This window comes from Camelina sativa, chromosome 3 (genome assembly GCF_000633955.1).
Source record: "Camelina sativa cultivar DH55 chromosome 3, Cs, whole genome shotgun sequence".
In the NCBI taxonomy this organism is placed as follows: domain Eukaryota; kingdom Viridiplantae; phylum Streptophyta; class Magnoliopsida; order Brassicales; family Brassicaceae; genus Camelina; species Camelina sativa.
The window spans coordinates 12,564,964-12,578,771 of record NC_025687.1 but is presented as its reverse complement, the minus strand read 5'-3'; the positions used below and the strand labels follow the sequence as shown (position 1 = coordinate 12,578,771).

Below are 13,808 nucleotides of genomic sequence, written 5' to 3'. Positions count from 1 at the left end.
GGGGGGGGGGGGGGGGGTTCTGGAGATTTTTAACCTCCCACCATGTCCTCCTCCGACTCCGAGTCTCTCTCTCTCTCTCTTTCTCTTTAGTAAAACAAAACCATTGTTATTAAGTATTCTCTCTCTCTCTCTCTTTCTCTGAATTGTCTTTTTCTCTCTCTTTTGTTTTTTTTTTTGTTGCTTCATCTTTTTTTTTCCCATATGGGCCCCATATGATTATTTCGTAGCAATTATTCCTCCTTCCTCTCTTTTCTTTCCCCTTTTGCCCCTCACTTTTTTTTTCTCACTTTATTCTTCTGTACGTTATATTTTTTTATTAACAACAATACTTCTTATACAGTTCATTTTGTTGTAACTAGAAACAAAACCAATTGATCTCAAATAAAAATAAAAATATACAAAACCATTTATTTTATTTTTGTTGCCAACCGAAAAAGGAAGACGCATGCTTGATAAATAAAAACTGAAATGATAATTATGTGCAATTATACTAAATCATGGTTTCCTCCACCTTTGTTTCACTTTTGTATATGTAAATCAGTAAATGTAATTATACGACATATTCAACTTCATCCATTTTATTGCTATTGAATAGTTTCATCATACGATCTCTATCAAATAAAAATGTGTAGAAGGTCACAACTAGTATAATATGGAGATGAGATTAAAACTTATCTTTGTGTCATCGGCAGAAGAAGACTGCGAACAATCGTTGTAAGAAAGTCACTGAATGTGCCAAGTAAAAAAACAAAAAAAAAAAAGGAGAATAAATGTGAATCGAATGTAAATTTAATTGCATGTGGATAATTTTGGTTATCTTTTTCTTTTTGGTGAAATACGTATGTAATTATTGTTTTTCAAAAAAATCATTCCACGGAGAATGTAAAAGTAGTCGTAAAGCGTGGGGGTTCAATTTTTTTTTTTGTCATCCCATCAAATATGCGCTTTGGTCAATCATGTCCCTTCCCATTTAACAACATATCGAGCAATTACCATTCATTATTAAAAGACTAATCATCATAACCTCTCTCTCTCTCAGTGTTTCCTTTTCTTCTCTACCTCTTCTTACATTGTACTAACATATACTACTACTATTATGTTCCAAATGATATCATTACATTAAAGCGGTAAAAAGAATAAGGCTATATCAAATCCCAATTTTATTACACAAAGATTCTTCATGATGAACAAGTTTTCGTATCACTCACCAAGTAAATTAATAAAAGCTCGGACTAGCGGTTGCGCGATTCTTCTACCACCAACCGCATGGTGTTTGTGTCTCTCCCTAGCAATCCATCCATCGAAAATATTTTTTTTTTATTATTTTTTTTTTTTTTACGAGTAGCCCTTTTGGCTAATCGTCACCGTCCGTTCAACGATCAAGTTTTATCTTTCATATGTAATCGTCAATATCTAACTATGTTTTATTTGGAAAAATTGATATAATGAGGTAAGAAAAAAAAAAACTTTACTACTAAATAATAAGGCAAAGAGATGGTGATATAGTTAGATACGAAAAAACTTGATAGTAAAAATGAGGGATGTTGGTTCTGTTATAATTCATCAAGTTGATTTGTATGTACAACTTTCAAGTCTTACCACTAAATCAGGAATTTAGATAAAATTCCTTAAGTGCAACACTCCAAAACAAGCTCTGACCAACTAGATCACTACGATACTCTCGAAAACAATTACTTTGAGAGAGAGATTGCTGGAGTTTTTGCGTCTTTAAGTCATGTATTCAATTTTGCGACTTGAACTTGTGTGTTTATATATATATAGGTTTTTGGAATCGATTTAATTGACTTTGTTTAGCAACAAATCAAGTCAAGCCAATCCAAAAAAACAAGCAAAATATTGGCGTCGTGATCTCTCCTCAATTCCTGTTCTCATGGATTTGAGAAACGAAGAAGACCGATTTTTCAGGAGACGTGAAAACAGTCTCCACAATTTATTTTTTATCAAGTCCGATTAGCTTTTGTAAAAATTAGGTCCAACAACTTGGACAACAGTTGTTCCATGAAGACTGTATCGTGGAACTACCACCAACCACATGGTGTCCCTTAGTTAACGTTTGGATTTCCACCGAGTAGCCATTTGGTATTTCGGTATTGTCCATCCGATCTAGATCCTTCATCAATCAACTTTGATATTTCAAACTACTCTATCTGGCCGAGTAAACCACAGGGAATAGTTTAACGGTATTAGAATTTGGTGAATCAAGTGAACAAGAAGAATATAAACGTAAAGGTTGGATATTTTTAGAAAAGACTCAAAATTCTTCATAACATGTAGTAGTAATAAACAGAAAGTTAACAGATTCTACAGTATAAGGGAAAAAAGAGATAAGGCAGAAGAGAAGAAGAGATATTCATTTCAAGAATTGCTTCCTCCAGCCTTGAATGTGATTTGGTTTTAAGCCATGCCTCCGCTAGTTGCAGTCCTGATGATCTGGAAGAGAGCTGTAACAAAGCCATATATATAAATACAAGGTTAGTGGATAATAGAAAAGCATTTACATACACTTAGCTAATCAAATGATTCAGATTCCAGACTATGTTTTGTTACTAATGTCATATAAGAAAAAGGGGACAAAGAAGACATTGTAGAACCCAAAACCCAATACGAATCTGGAAACCAATATCTAGATTCAGACGCGAAGCCTAACTCAAAGGTGCTATTGTAATGCCTTCGAGATAAGAGTAATAAATAAGTAGAAAGTTAAGGAACTGGAATCAGAAGAAGGAAGAAGAAGAACTCACAAGAACCGATGACAACGAAGACGAAGAAGCCGAGAAGGATGGGGCCAACAGGGTAGTCCTTGCCCTTCTTGGTGGTGGTCTCAGGAACGAAACCTCTTTTTAATATGTTCTTGTCGAATTTCTCAATCTTCCTGTCTGCGAGTCTCTTTGAGGTTGTCTGCAACACCAAAATTATCAAACTCAGCTAAGATAATAATAATAATAATGGTTCTATCTAGATCCGAGGGAGATATTCAAATTCACAATCTCTTCATCAACACTAAACAGAACATCCAATCCAATTTGGGTACCAAATTCATGTAAATGAAAAGAGAAAATTGGGCATGCATGCAGCCAAATCAAAGCTAACACAATACACATAATGATGTGAACGCCGGACGCGGTCGTCTGCCGAGTCGCACGGACGGACGGACGCTACGGACGGACGGACGGAGACGAACGATGGCTAGCGAACCGAGTAAGAAACTCGACCTCGGTTGACTGGGAAGAGATGGGGGCGAAAGGGAAACACAACTAACGATCGGTTTTGACCGCGGTGCGATAGAGACGATATGGTTCGAACGGCGGTGTACACGAGCGGTGGAAAGCGTCGTACGCCGTCTAGAGAGATCGATCCCGGATCGGTCTTTCTAGGGTTTCTTTCAAGCCCAGTCCCGGACTAAGATGCGAGAAAGAGAGGGGAGACAAGAACACAAAGAATCTCTCTTTGGGAAAAGTTATATTTTATTCAAGTCTGAAAACCTAAGCTCGTGGCGTTGGACGCTTAAATAGCGTAAGGGTTTAAAGGGAACTAGGGCACGCGGACTCATAATGGACCGCACACGTAGCCCTTGACGCGTCTCCACAGACGGTGAACACGTCACACTATTCCAACGTTCACAAGGGAAGGATCTAGAAAAGGTTCAAAACGCAAAGCTTAAAGAAAAAGACAAAATAGGCCACGTCCTTAGGCTGAACGCGGGAACCGCGTCACTGGCTTCAAAACGCGGCGTTGTGCGTCAGGACTCGTCGCCTCGTTAAAACCTTCTCCGGTAAACCTCATGGGAAAAACCCGAAGTAAGGGAAAAGAGTACGAGTCATGATCCTGACGTCTTGGCGCCCTCATCCTTGGTTAAGGACGAAGGCTGTACGGACGGTCTCGCCGATGGTTGCCTTGTCCGAGTCGCTCTCTTGGTCTTCTTGGACGAAAGCTTGGACGAAGTGGTTAATCTTGTGCTTGGATGTTCTGGCCGAGCTCTTCGAGCGAGTGGTTGCACCGGGAGTTATCCTAGGCATGCTGGTCCGGAGTTGTCCTGCGGGTGATCCGAGTGTTCCAATGGTGTCCGGGTCTTGTGCGAGTGTTCCTGGTCGGATGTCCGATCCGGTGCTCACATCATTCCCTCCCCCTTGCGAAGGTTTTGTCCCCAAAACATCTTCGTCATCACCTGCATCAAACGGAACAAGATCAGCAACGTTAAACGATGTGGACGTATTGTACTTACCGGGCAGCTCGAGGCGGTAGGCATTGTCGTTGATCTTCTCGACGATCCGGAATGGTCCGTCGCCTCGGGGGCTTAGTTTGTCTTTCCGTTTTTGCGTGAAACGCTCCGGCCGTAGGTGCAGCCAGACCCAATCGCCAGGTTGAAAGAGCATTGGCTTTCGGCCCTTGTTGGCAAAGCGTGCGTATTGCTCGTTTTTCCTCTCGATGTTGGCTCGGACCTCTTCGTGCAAACGTTTAACCATTTCGGCCTTAGTGGCTCCATCTTGACAAACGGTCTCGTCCGGTGGCAATGGTAGCAAGTCCATCGGTGTTAAAGGTTTAAATCCGTAGGCGACTTCGAATGGTGATTTCTTGGTGGCCGAGTGAACCGCTTGGTTGTAGGCAAACTCGATGAGAGGAATGCATTCTAACCAGGTTCCTTTGTTGCTTGCGATAGCCGTTCGGAGTAATGCGCCAAGTGTCCGGTTGACGACTTCGGTCTGTCCGTCGGTCTGAGGATGCGCGGCAGTGGAATAGAGTAACTTCGTGCCCAGCTTTTTCCACAAGGTACGCCAGAAGTGACCAAGGAATCTCGGTTCCCGGTCCGAGATGATCGTCCGCGGGAGGCCATGAAGACGGACTACATGGCTAAAGAATAGATTGGCTAAGCGCACTGCGTCGTTGCTCTTCTGGCATGGGATGAAGTGCGCCATCTTGGAAAAACGATCGACCACCACAAAAATAGTGTCATTCCGATGTATAGGCGGTAGTCCGAGGACAAAGTCCATGGACAAGTCGACCCAAGGACCTGTCGAGACTGGTAGCGGTGTGTAGAGTCCGTGGGGATGAGTGGTTGACTTTGAGGCTCGACACACCACACACTGGCCGCAATGCTTCTCGACCATGCTCCGCATCCTTGGCCAGAAGAAGTGTTCTTGAAGCATGGTTAAAGTTTTAGCCACGCCAAAATGTCCGGTCAGACCTCCACTATGCGCTTCTCGGATTAATAGGTCGCGGATAGAGCCGGCTGGGATGCAAAGGCGCCGACCTCTGAATAAGTAGCCCTCATATACATAGAACTCCGCATAGTTGCCTTTACCGAAATTTTTGAAACATTCCCCAAACTCAGCGTCTTCCGCGTACGCATCCTTGATGCTCTCGAACCCCAAAACTTTGGCGTCCATGGTGGTGATTAAGGCGTGTCTTCGGGATAGGGCATCGGCGACAACGTTCTCCTTTCCTTTCTTATACTTGATGACGTATGGAAAGGATTCGATGAACTCCAGCCATTTCGCATGCCTCTTCTTGAGATTCGTTTGGCCGCGCAAATGCTTCAAAGTCTCGTGGTCCGTGTGGATTACGCACTCCCGAGCTAACAAGTAGTGCTGCCAAGTCTCCATGGCTCGGACCAACGCGTACAGCTCTTTGTCATAAGTGGGATAATTAAGAGTGGCTCCGCTGAGCTTTTCGCTGAAATAGGCCACCGGTTTGCCGCCTTGCGTGAGAACGGCTCCAATGCCGACGCCCGATGCGTCGCATTCCACCTCGAAGGTCTTGTTGAAGTCGGGTAAGACAAGGAGAGGAGCTTGAGTGAGTCGCTTCTTGAGTTCCAGGAAGGATCGTTCTTGTTCGGCTCCCCACTTGAACTCCTGATTCTTCTTGATCACCGCGGTAAGGGGTGCGGCGACCGTGCTAAAGTCTCTCACGAACCGTCGGTAGAAACTGGCCAGCCCGTGGAACGATCGGACTTGGGAAACGCTGGTAGGTGTTGGCCATTCCTCTATGGCTCGGACCTTCTCGCCGTCCACCTTAAGCCCCTGTTCACTAACAACAAAACCTAAGAAGACAAGTTCATTAGCAGCAAAGACGCACTTTTTCAAGTTAGCGTACAATTGCTCTTCGCGGAGAGTGCTTAAAACAAGTTCCAAATGCTCGACATGGTCAGATAGGCAAGAGCTATAAACGAGGATATCATCGAAATAGACCACAACGAACTTGTTGATAAAAGCTCTAAGCACATGGTTCATTAGACGCATAAAGGTCGAAGGTGCATTAGATAGACCGAATGGCATAACCAACCATTCGTACAAACCTTGCTTGGTTTTGAATGCGGTCTTCCATTCATCTCCTTCTTTCATCCTCACTTGATGGTATCCACTTTTGAGGTCGATCTTAGAGAAGATGGTTGATCCGCTGAGCTCGTCTAACATGTCGTCAAGACGCGGAATCGGATGCCGGTACTTGATCGTGATGTTGTTTACAGCCCGGCAATCGACGCACATGCGCCAAGATCCGTCTTTCTTCAGAACAAGTAGGACAGGGACGGCACAGGGGCTAAGACTCTCTCGGACATATCCTTGCGACATGAGCTCGGATACTTGCCGCTCCAGTTCCTTAGCTTCCTCCGGGTTTACTCGGTATGCGGGACGGTTTGGTAGCTGGGCTCCAGGAATCAAGTCGATCTGATGCTCGATTCCTCGAAGAGGTGGTAGACCTTCGGGCAAGTCATCTGGGAACACGTCCGAGTATCGCTTAAGCACGTTCTTGATTTCGTCCGGGAGTGTATCCCCCAAGTCTCCTGTTCCTTCAACCAACAAATCTCTAAAAACCATCAATAACACTTGGTTGGAGTCCTTAAGGGACTTTCTAACGTCACTTGACTGGATCAGGAAGTTCATTTTAGAGTCCGAATCCTTAGACAACTTGGATTGCATTTCGCGGACTTGCGTCGGTGTTAAAGGCTTTAAACTGATACGTTTGTTATCGTGTACAAACGTATACTGGTTGGTGCGTCCGCAATGTGACGTTCCCTTATCAAACTGCCATGGTCTCCCCAGTAAGAGGTGACTAGCTTGCATCGGTACTACATCACATAGGACTTGGTCCTTGTACGGTCCGACACTAAATGGGACGAGGACTTGGTCCTTTACGCGTATCACGGTCTTATCGTCTAACCACTTAAGCTTATAGGGCTTGGGATGGCATGTGGTGGGCAAGGAAAGTTTCTTGACCATGTAGGAGCTCGCTACATTCGTGCAGGAGCCTCCATCAATGATCAAGCCACACACCTTCCCGCTTACCGTGCATCGCGTGTGGAAGATGTTGTCTCGTTGGTTGGAGTCGTCCGGCTCTTGGCTGGCATTGAGGATTCTTCGGATCATCAACAGCTCTCCAACTTCGGGCTCAGCTATGGCTTCCTCCAAGTCCGCATTGTCTTGGTCATTCGCCTCGGACCTTTCTCCTTCGGACTCGAGTTCTCCGGACTCGGTAATGATCATGGTGCGGGCATTCGGACAGTCGCGGGCATAATGGCCTCGGCCTTGGCATTTGAAACAGACGATGTCCCGACTGCGCGCGTCGCTGGTTGTCTTGCGAGGATCTTGTCGGCTATCCTTGGTGGTTTCTCTTGACTTGAATCGCGAGTCGACGACGGCCGTTTGGGACTTCTCTTGTGGCCGGTTGGAAGGTGATGCGCTTGGCGACCAGTTGGGAACACCTTGGGCTCTGGTCCGGCTCGTGGTGGCGATCTTCTTCTTGACTTGGGCTTCGATTTGCACTGCTAAGTGCAGCAGCTCTTCGAACCCCTGGTATGGTTGGCGTTCGACCTTACGCGCAATCCGGTCCTGTAATCCATCAAGGAACTGAGCCATGAGAGACTCCTCGGAGTCTTCTACTTGGAGTCGGTTGCTTAGGTGCTCGAACTCCTCGTAATATTCCTCCACGGATCGCGAACCTTGCGTGAGTCTCCTAAATCTCTTTTGGAGCTCGCGATGGTAAAGTGGTGGAACATAACGACGTCTCATGACGGTTTTCATGACTTCCCAAGTGGTGATCGGTCGGTCATGATTGCGACGCTCATCAGCGACCAGACGATCCCACCATGTGAGTGCGTGGTCGGTGAGTTGGGCCACGGCGTAAGAAACTTTGCGTAACTCCGGATAGTTGTAGCACGAGTAGATGTGGTCCATCCGGCTTTCCCAATCGAGGTATGCTTCGGGGTCGGACTTGCCGGCAAAGGTCGGAGGTGACAACTTGTGCCCTGGTTCGTACCGATCATCGCGTCGGTATCGTTGTCTTGGACGCGGTTCATACTCGTCGTCGGACTGGTCACTCGGTTCTGGTTCTTGCCTACGTCGTCGCACGGGCGGCGGATCTTCTCTCGGAGGATTGGCAAGTTCAAGTCGGGCTAATCGTTCGGCCAGATGTTCTATGCCGTTACGAAGGGCCGTTAAGGTGGCACCGATCTCCGGCGGGGGTAATGGAATCTCCGGTTGTTGTTGTGCAGCCATAGCGTCCGTGGTACGGATGGTGGTCGTACGGATTGACGGAGATACGGTACTTGGAGCCGAGGGATTGACAGGAAACTCGGACGGTTGATATCTCGGACAGACTTCGGGTCAAGAACGGTAGATATCACGGTCGGGAGCTGATTCTCGAACGGTGACGTGGACTTCGTCCGTACGCGATGCGCTGGCCGAATGAGTCACGTACCTCGTCCAAACCAAAACGAATATTCGTGAGTATAATGCGTCTAAAACTGACGGATGAGATATTTATTTGGGACAGTCAATGATTGAAGACAGCAAAGCTAACGACAACCTATGACTAAACAAAAAGAAACCTACACGCGCCTAAAAGCAAACTCACGCACAAAAAGCAAAACTTTTGGGACCACAACACAAACCCAAAAGCAAACGCGCTACTTTATGGATCTAAGGAGTCCTAGACAAGAACAACGACGAACAAAAAGAAGAACAGGAAGAACACGAAACAACCTAAGCACACGTCTAATAACACAACACAAACAAAAAAAAATAAAACTAAAGACTAACTCAGCAAGCGGAAACAAGAATAAGCGATCTAGACTAAGACAAAGGCTAAAGATCGAAACTTTAAACAAAAGGAAGGAGTTTCTGGGTTAGAAAGACACAACCTTTGAGTCAGGAGCTTTTAGAGCTCTGATACCAGCTGATGTGAACGCCGGACGCGGTCGTCTGCCGAGTCGCACGGACGGACGGACGGAGACGAACGATGGCTAGCGAACCGAGTAAGAAACTCGACCTCGGTTGACTAGGAAGAGATGGGGGCGAAAGGGAAACACAACTAACGATCGGTTTGACCGCGGTGCGATAGAGACGATATGGTTCGAACGGCGGTGTACACGAGCGGTGGAAAGCGTCGTACGCCGTCTAGAGAGATCGATCCCGGATCGGTCTTTCTAGGGTTTCTTTCAAGCCCAGTCCCGGACTAAGATGCGAGAAAGAGAGGGGAGACAAGAACACAAAGAATCTCTCTTTGGGAAAAGTTATATTTTATTCAAGTCTGAAAACCTAAGCTCGTGGCGTTGGACGCTTAAATAGCGTAAGGGTTTAAAGGGAACTAGGGCACGCGGACTCATAATGGACCGCACACGTAGCCCTTGACGCGTCTCCACAGACGGTGAACACGTCACACTATTCCAACGTTCACAAGGGAAGGATCTAGAAAAGGTTCAAAACGCAAAGCTTAAAGAAAAAGACAAAATAGGCCACGTCCTTAGGCTGAACGCGGGAACCGCGTCACTGGCTTCAAAACGCGGCGTTGTGCGTCAGGACTCGTCGCCTCGTTAAAACCTTCTCCGGTAAACCTCATGGGAAAAACCCGAAGTAAGGGAAAAGAGTACGAGTCATGATCCTGACGTCTTGGCGCCCTCATCCTTGGTTAAGGACGAAGGCTGTACGGACGGTCTCGCCGATGGTTGCCTTGTCCGAGTCGCTCTCTTGGTCTTCTTGGACGAAAGCTTGGACGAAGTGGTTAATCTTGTGCTTGGATGTTCTGGCCGAGCTCTTCGAGCGAGTGGTTGCACCGGGAGTTATCCTAGGCATGCTGGTCCGGAGTTGTCCTGCGGGTGATCCGAGTGTTCCAATGGTGTCCGGGTCTTGTGCGAGTGTTCCTGGTCGGATGTCCGATCCGGTGCTCACATCACATAAACTACTCAGCTAATCCGACTCTCAAAATTTCGAAAACAGATCCACATTTGTCATGATTCGGTTGATCCTAATAGATTAACAGAGCAATTTTGGCATGATTTCAATATTCAAACACATTTTTTGTACCAGATCGGAGCTACAAATCACAAAAATATTGTAGCCAATAAAAAAAACATGAATCCCCTCCTTATCAAAAGAAGCAATCCCGATGATCCAAATCGACAAAACGAAGCATAATGAGCAAGGATCGAGATCGCGGCAAATACCATGATTAAACCGAAGACGAAAATGCTTGAAACGAACAGGACGGAATCGAATTGACGATCGCGAGCCGAAAATATAAACTTCTCTCCCCTTTGTCTTTGCGTTTTTTTTTTTTGTTGTTCTCTGTGTTTGACTAGAATTATGTCTTTGCTGGTTTGAAAATAATACTAGTATTATGTCTGTGTCACCGATGACCTCCCTTTAAAAGGGGTCATCAGTTATTTTATGCTTATGCAACTCACCGCGAACTTCGTCACAGCCATTCTTTGATTGGTTATCGAGACGTGTGGACGTCTACGTGGATGTCACTGATTGGTTTACTATTATTGGGCTTTGAAATGCTTGGGAAAGCCTATTTCCTCTCTCTCTCTCTCCCCATGTCAATGTGGACAATCATCGTTATGGTCAACCTCTCGCGGACGTGTTTTATTATAAAAGTCAAAAAAAGCACTCACGTAGTAGTCACCACCATTGAGAAAGTAAAGCTATCTTCATACTTTTTTATATCACAAAAGTGCCAGAGTGTATCTGTATAATAAAGGTAATTGTCCACTCCCCTATCCTGGACGATGATGATTAACGAACAAACCTTCAACTAGTTCTACTACAAGAAGAATCCCTAAATCATCATTACACACAACACTTTTACACACGTACTATGCTCTCTCTCTCTCTTCTTCCCTGTCCAAACCAACTCTTGAGTTAAGAGAGATTCCCAGCTAGCTGCTACTCTCATCTACAAACCACATGTTTTTGGGTCGTCTCCCCAATCACAGAGAAGACAAAAGAAAAAAAAAAACTTTACAGGAGAGAAACTGGTCTAACTTCTTGGCCTGGCCACAAATATGGTCACACCGGCCTTTCTATATACACTCTTTTTGCAATCGTCAATCTGTTTTTTTCTTTTTTCTTTCCTGCAAGCAATATCAACAACAGAAAAGGCGTTAGTAACAGTTGAGAAAGCTTGCTTTTTTTAAGATGAGAAAGATAAGGGCTTACTACTACTTCAAGATGCTAAGGAGACACGAGTTTTTTTTTGTGTTTCCTTCGCCGTACTTCTTTACACCCCATCCTTTTTTTTCTTTTTCTTTTTCATGTTTCTGTATCTGAAGGTGAATTGAAAAACCGAGACACTTCCCTGTACAGCTGCTCTGCTTCAAAGGGTTTTGATACATACCCATCCATTCCACACTTTAGACATTCCTCATGCGTTGCTTGAATCACGTCCGCTGTCATTGCTAATACAGGGAGATGCCAGCTTGATTTGTTACCATTCTCTACTATCAATGCCTCCCCATTCTTTATTCTCTTGTTCATCTCCTCTTCCATATCCCGTATTCTCTTCGTTGCCTCAAATCTGCAGAAATAAAACATCTCAACTGTTAGTTACATATTTCAACTTTTTTTTCACAAACTTGTGGTATATAACAATCTAGACATACCCGTCCATTTCTGGCATCTGAATGTCCATGAAGCAAGCATCAAACTCGTGGGGTGGCTTAAGCAATGAGATTGCCTTTATCCCGCTCTCAGCGCACACCACATCAGCCCCATACTTTTTCAGAGCTCCTGCTGCCACTCTGAGATTTACGTTGTTATCATCCACGATTAAAATTTTCCTACCAAGGAGAAGATTCCTGAGAACCAAAGCAGGAGGTCCCTTGTGTTGAGGTGGTTCCCTGTTTCCAATACCCAATCCCCTCTGCAAAGTTGCTGCTAGCATACTTGCCCTCAATGGTTTCACTATCACTATTGGAGGATCTATACCGTTGCAAAAAGCATCTGGCATTGACGATTCAACTGAGTTTGCTAACAAAAACAATTTAGGTGAAAGGACAAGAGGTTCTTTCTGCAGCTTCTTAATGAACACATCTGCTTCCCTATTCCATATCTCTTGCTCTATAAGAATCATATTCACAGTGGTGGTACCAATCTTCATATAACGTAGAGCCTGTTCAACACGTGCAACTACTTCGACTCGAATTCCCAGCCGCTGAAAATGGTACCAAGAAACTTTCGCCCTAGCAGGCCGATGGTCCACAACCACAGCTTTCATGCCTCGAAATTCCGAGAACATGAGCTGGTTGTTGTTGTTCTGCGGGTCGTTTTTTCTTTCAGTTTGTTGCATGCCATTGGAAAACACAGCAGTAAATGTGAATGTTGACCCGACCTTGGGAGTACTCGAGAATCCAATTTCTCCCTTCATCAGTCCAACTAGACATTTGCTTATGCTTAGTCCAATTCCTGTGCCTCCATGCGTCCTGGATATGGATGGTCCGACTTGCATGAAAGGCGTAAAAATACGGGACTGTGCTTCTAAAGGGATTCCTATGCCAGTATCTTCAACTGAGACGATAAGGTTGATATCAGGTGGAGATGGTTCAAAGCTCCTATGCCCATTGGAGCTGAAAGCTTTAAAGTTTTCCCAGCTCCTCTGCCCGTCTGCAACTGGAAGCCCGCTAAGTGTACCTTCCGGAGTCAATGCTGTCTCTCCATCGATAGATTCAAATAGCTCCTCCACCAATTGAACAGTTACAAAGATGTGTCCTTTCTCAGTGAACTGCCAGGATATTTATAAATATGATCAGCTCCTTTTATCAGTCAACTAGGATGAAAGGAATGATCAGCAAAGAATATAGCAAACAATTTACCTTAATGGAGTTGCCCATAAGATTTGTGAGTATTTGTCGAAACCTCCCAGGATCACCAATTAACATCTCTGGAACACGATCAGATATGTATACTGCCAACTGCATCCATCAGCATCACACAAAAAATCAGTAAGAAAGACTTCATACAAGTTACAACTCTGAAAGTGGGAAAAAGTTTTGTTTGGTTTGCAGATCATCATATAGTAAGTTACCTCTACCCCTTTTTGTTGGGACTTTCCAGAGAAGAGTGACAGGACATCATCTAATATTCCTCTCAAATCAAACCGCACGTCCTCAAGCTCAAGGTTTCCAGATTCAATCTTTGCTTGGTCCAAAACCTCGTTTATTAGTGAGACTAAAGCTTTCCCACTTGCCTGTGCAGTTCTCACATAATCCTGTTGCGTAACATCTAACTCAGTGTCCATAAGCATATGCAACATTCCTACAAACCAAATCAAAGTCAACATGAGAAAATATGTGAATTCATAAAACAGAGGTGAAAGAAGGAGGCCATTTCAATACTCACCAAGAACACCATTCATCGGAGTTCTGATTTCGTGTGAAACAGTAGCAAGGAACTGCATAAAAACAAAGTTAGAGTACAACCCTTTTCACTAACATAGAAAGCTTAATATGCTGCGGAAAACTATCAATTGAGGATGATGTATGTACCTGTGACTTTGCAACATCTGCTGCTTCAGCC

At 44.8% G+C, this 13,808-nt stretch overlaps 2 protein-coding genes across 2 annotated transcripts in view; both read right to left on the bottom strand.

Moving 5' to 3' along the window:
* Positions 2,235-10,648, bottom strand: LOC109132259 (stress-associated endoplasmic reticulum protein 2-like). Its single transcript, XM_019243680.1, has 3 exons — positions 10,457-10,648; positions 2,763-2,919; positions 2,235-2,462 (listed from the first exon to the last, which is right to left on the bottom strand). The coding sequence occupies exons 1-3, from the start codon at positions 10,457-10,459 to the stop codon at positions 2,416-2,418; spliced, it is 207 nt and encodes a 68-aa protein (XP_019099225.1). The 5' UTR covers positions 10,460-10,648; the 3' UTR covers positions 2,235-2,415.
* Positions 11,449-13,808, bottom strand: part of LOC104776780 (histidine kinase 3) — a gene marked incomplete in the record, with an annotated part of 7,527 nt that continues 5,167 nt past the window's right edge. Inside the window, 6 exon segments of the mRNA XM_010500903.2 lie at positions 11,449-11,811; positions 11,897-13,014; positions 13,106-13,204; positions 13,318-13,547; positions 13,632-13,683; positions 13,778-13,808. Of these exon segments, the coding sequence (XP_010499205.1) occupies positions 11,547-11,811; positions 11,897-13,014; positions 13,106-13,204; positions 13,318-13,547; positions 13,632-13,683; positions 13,778-13,808 (1,795 nt within the window).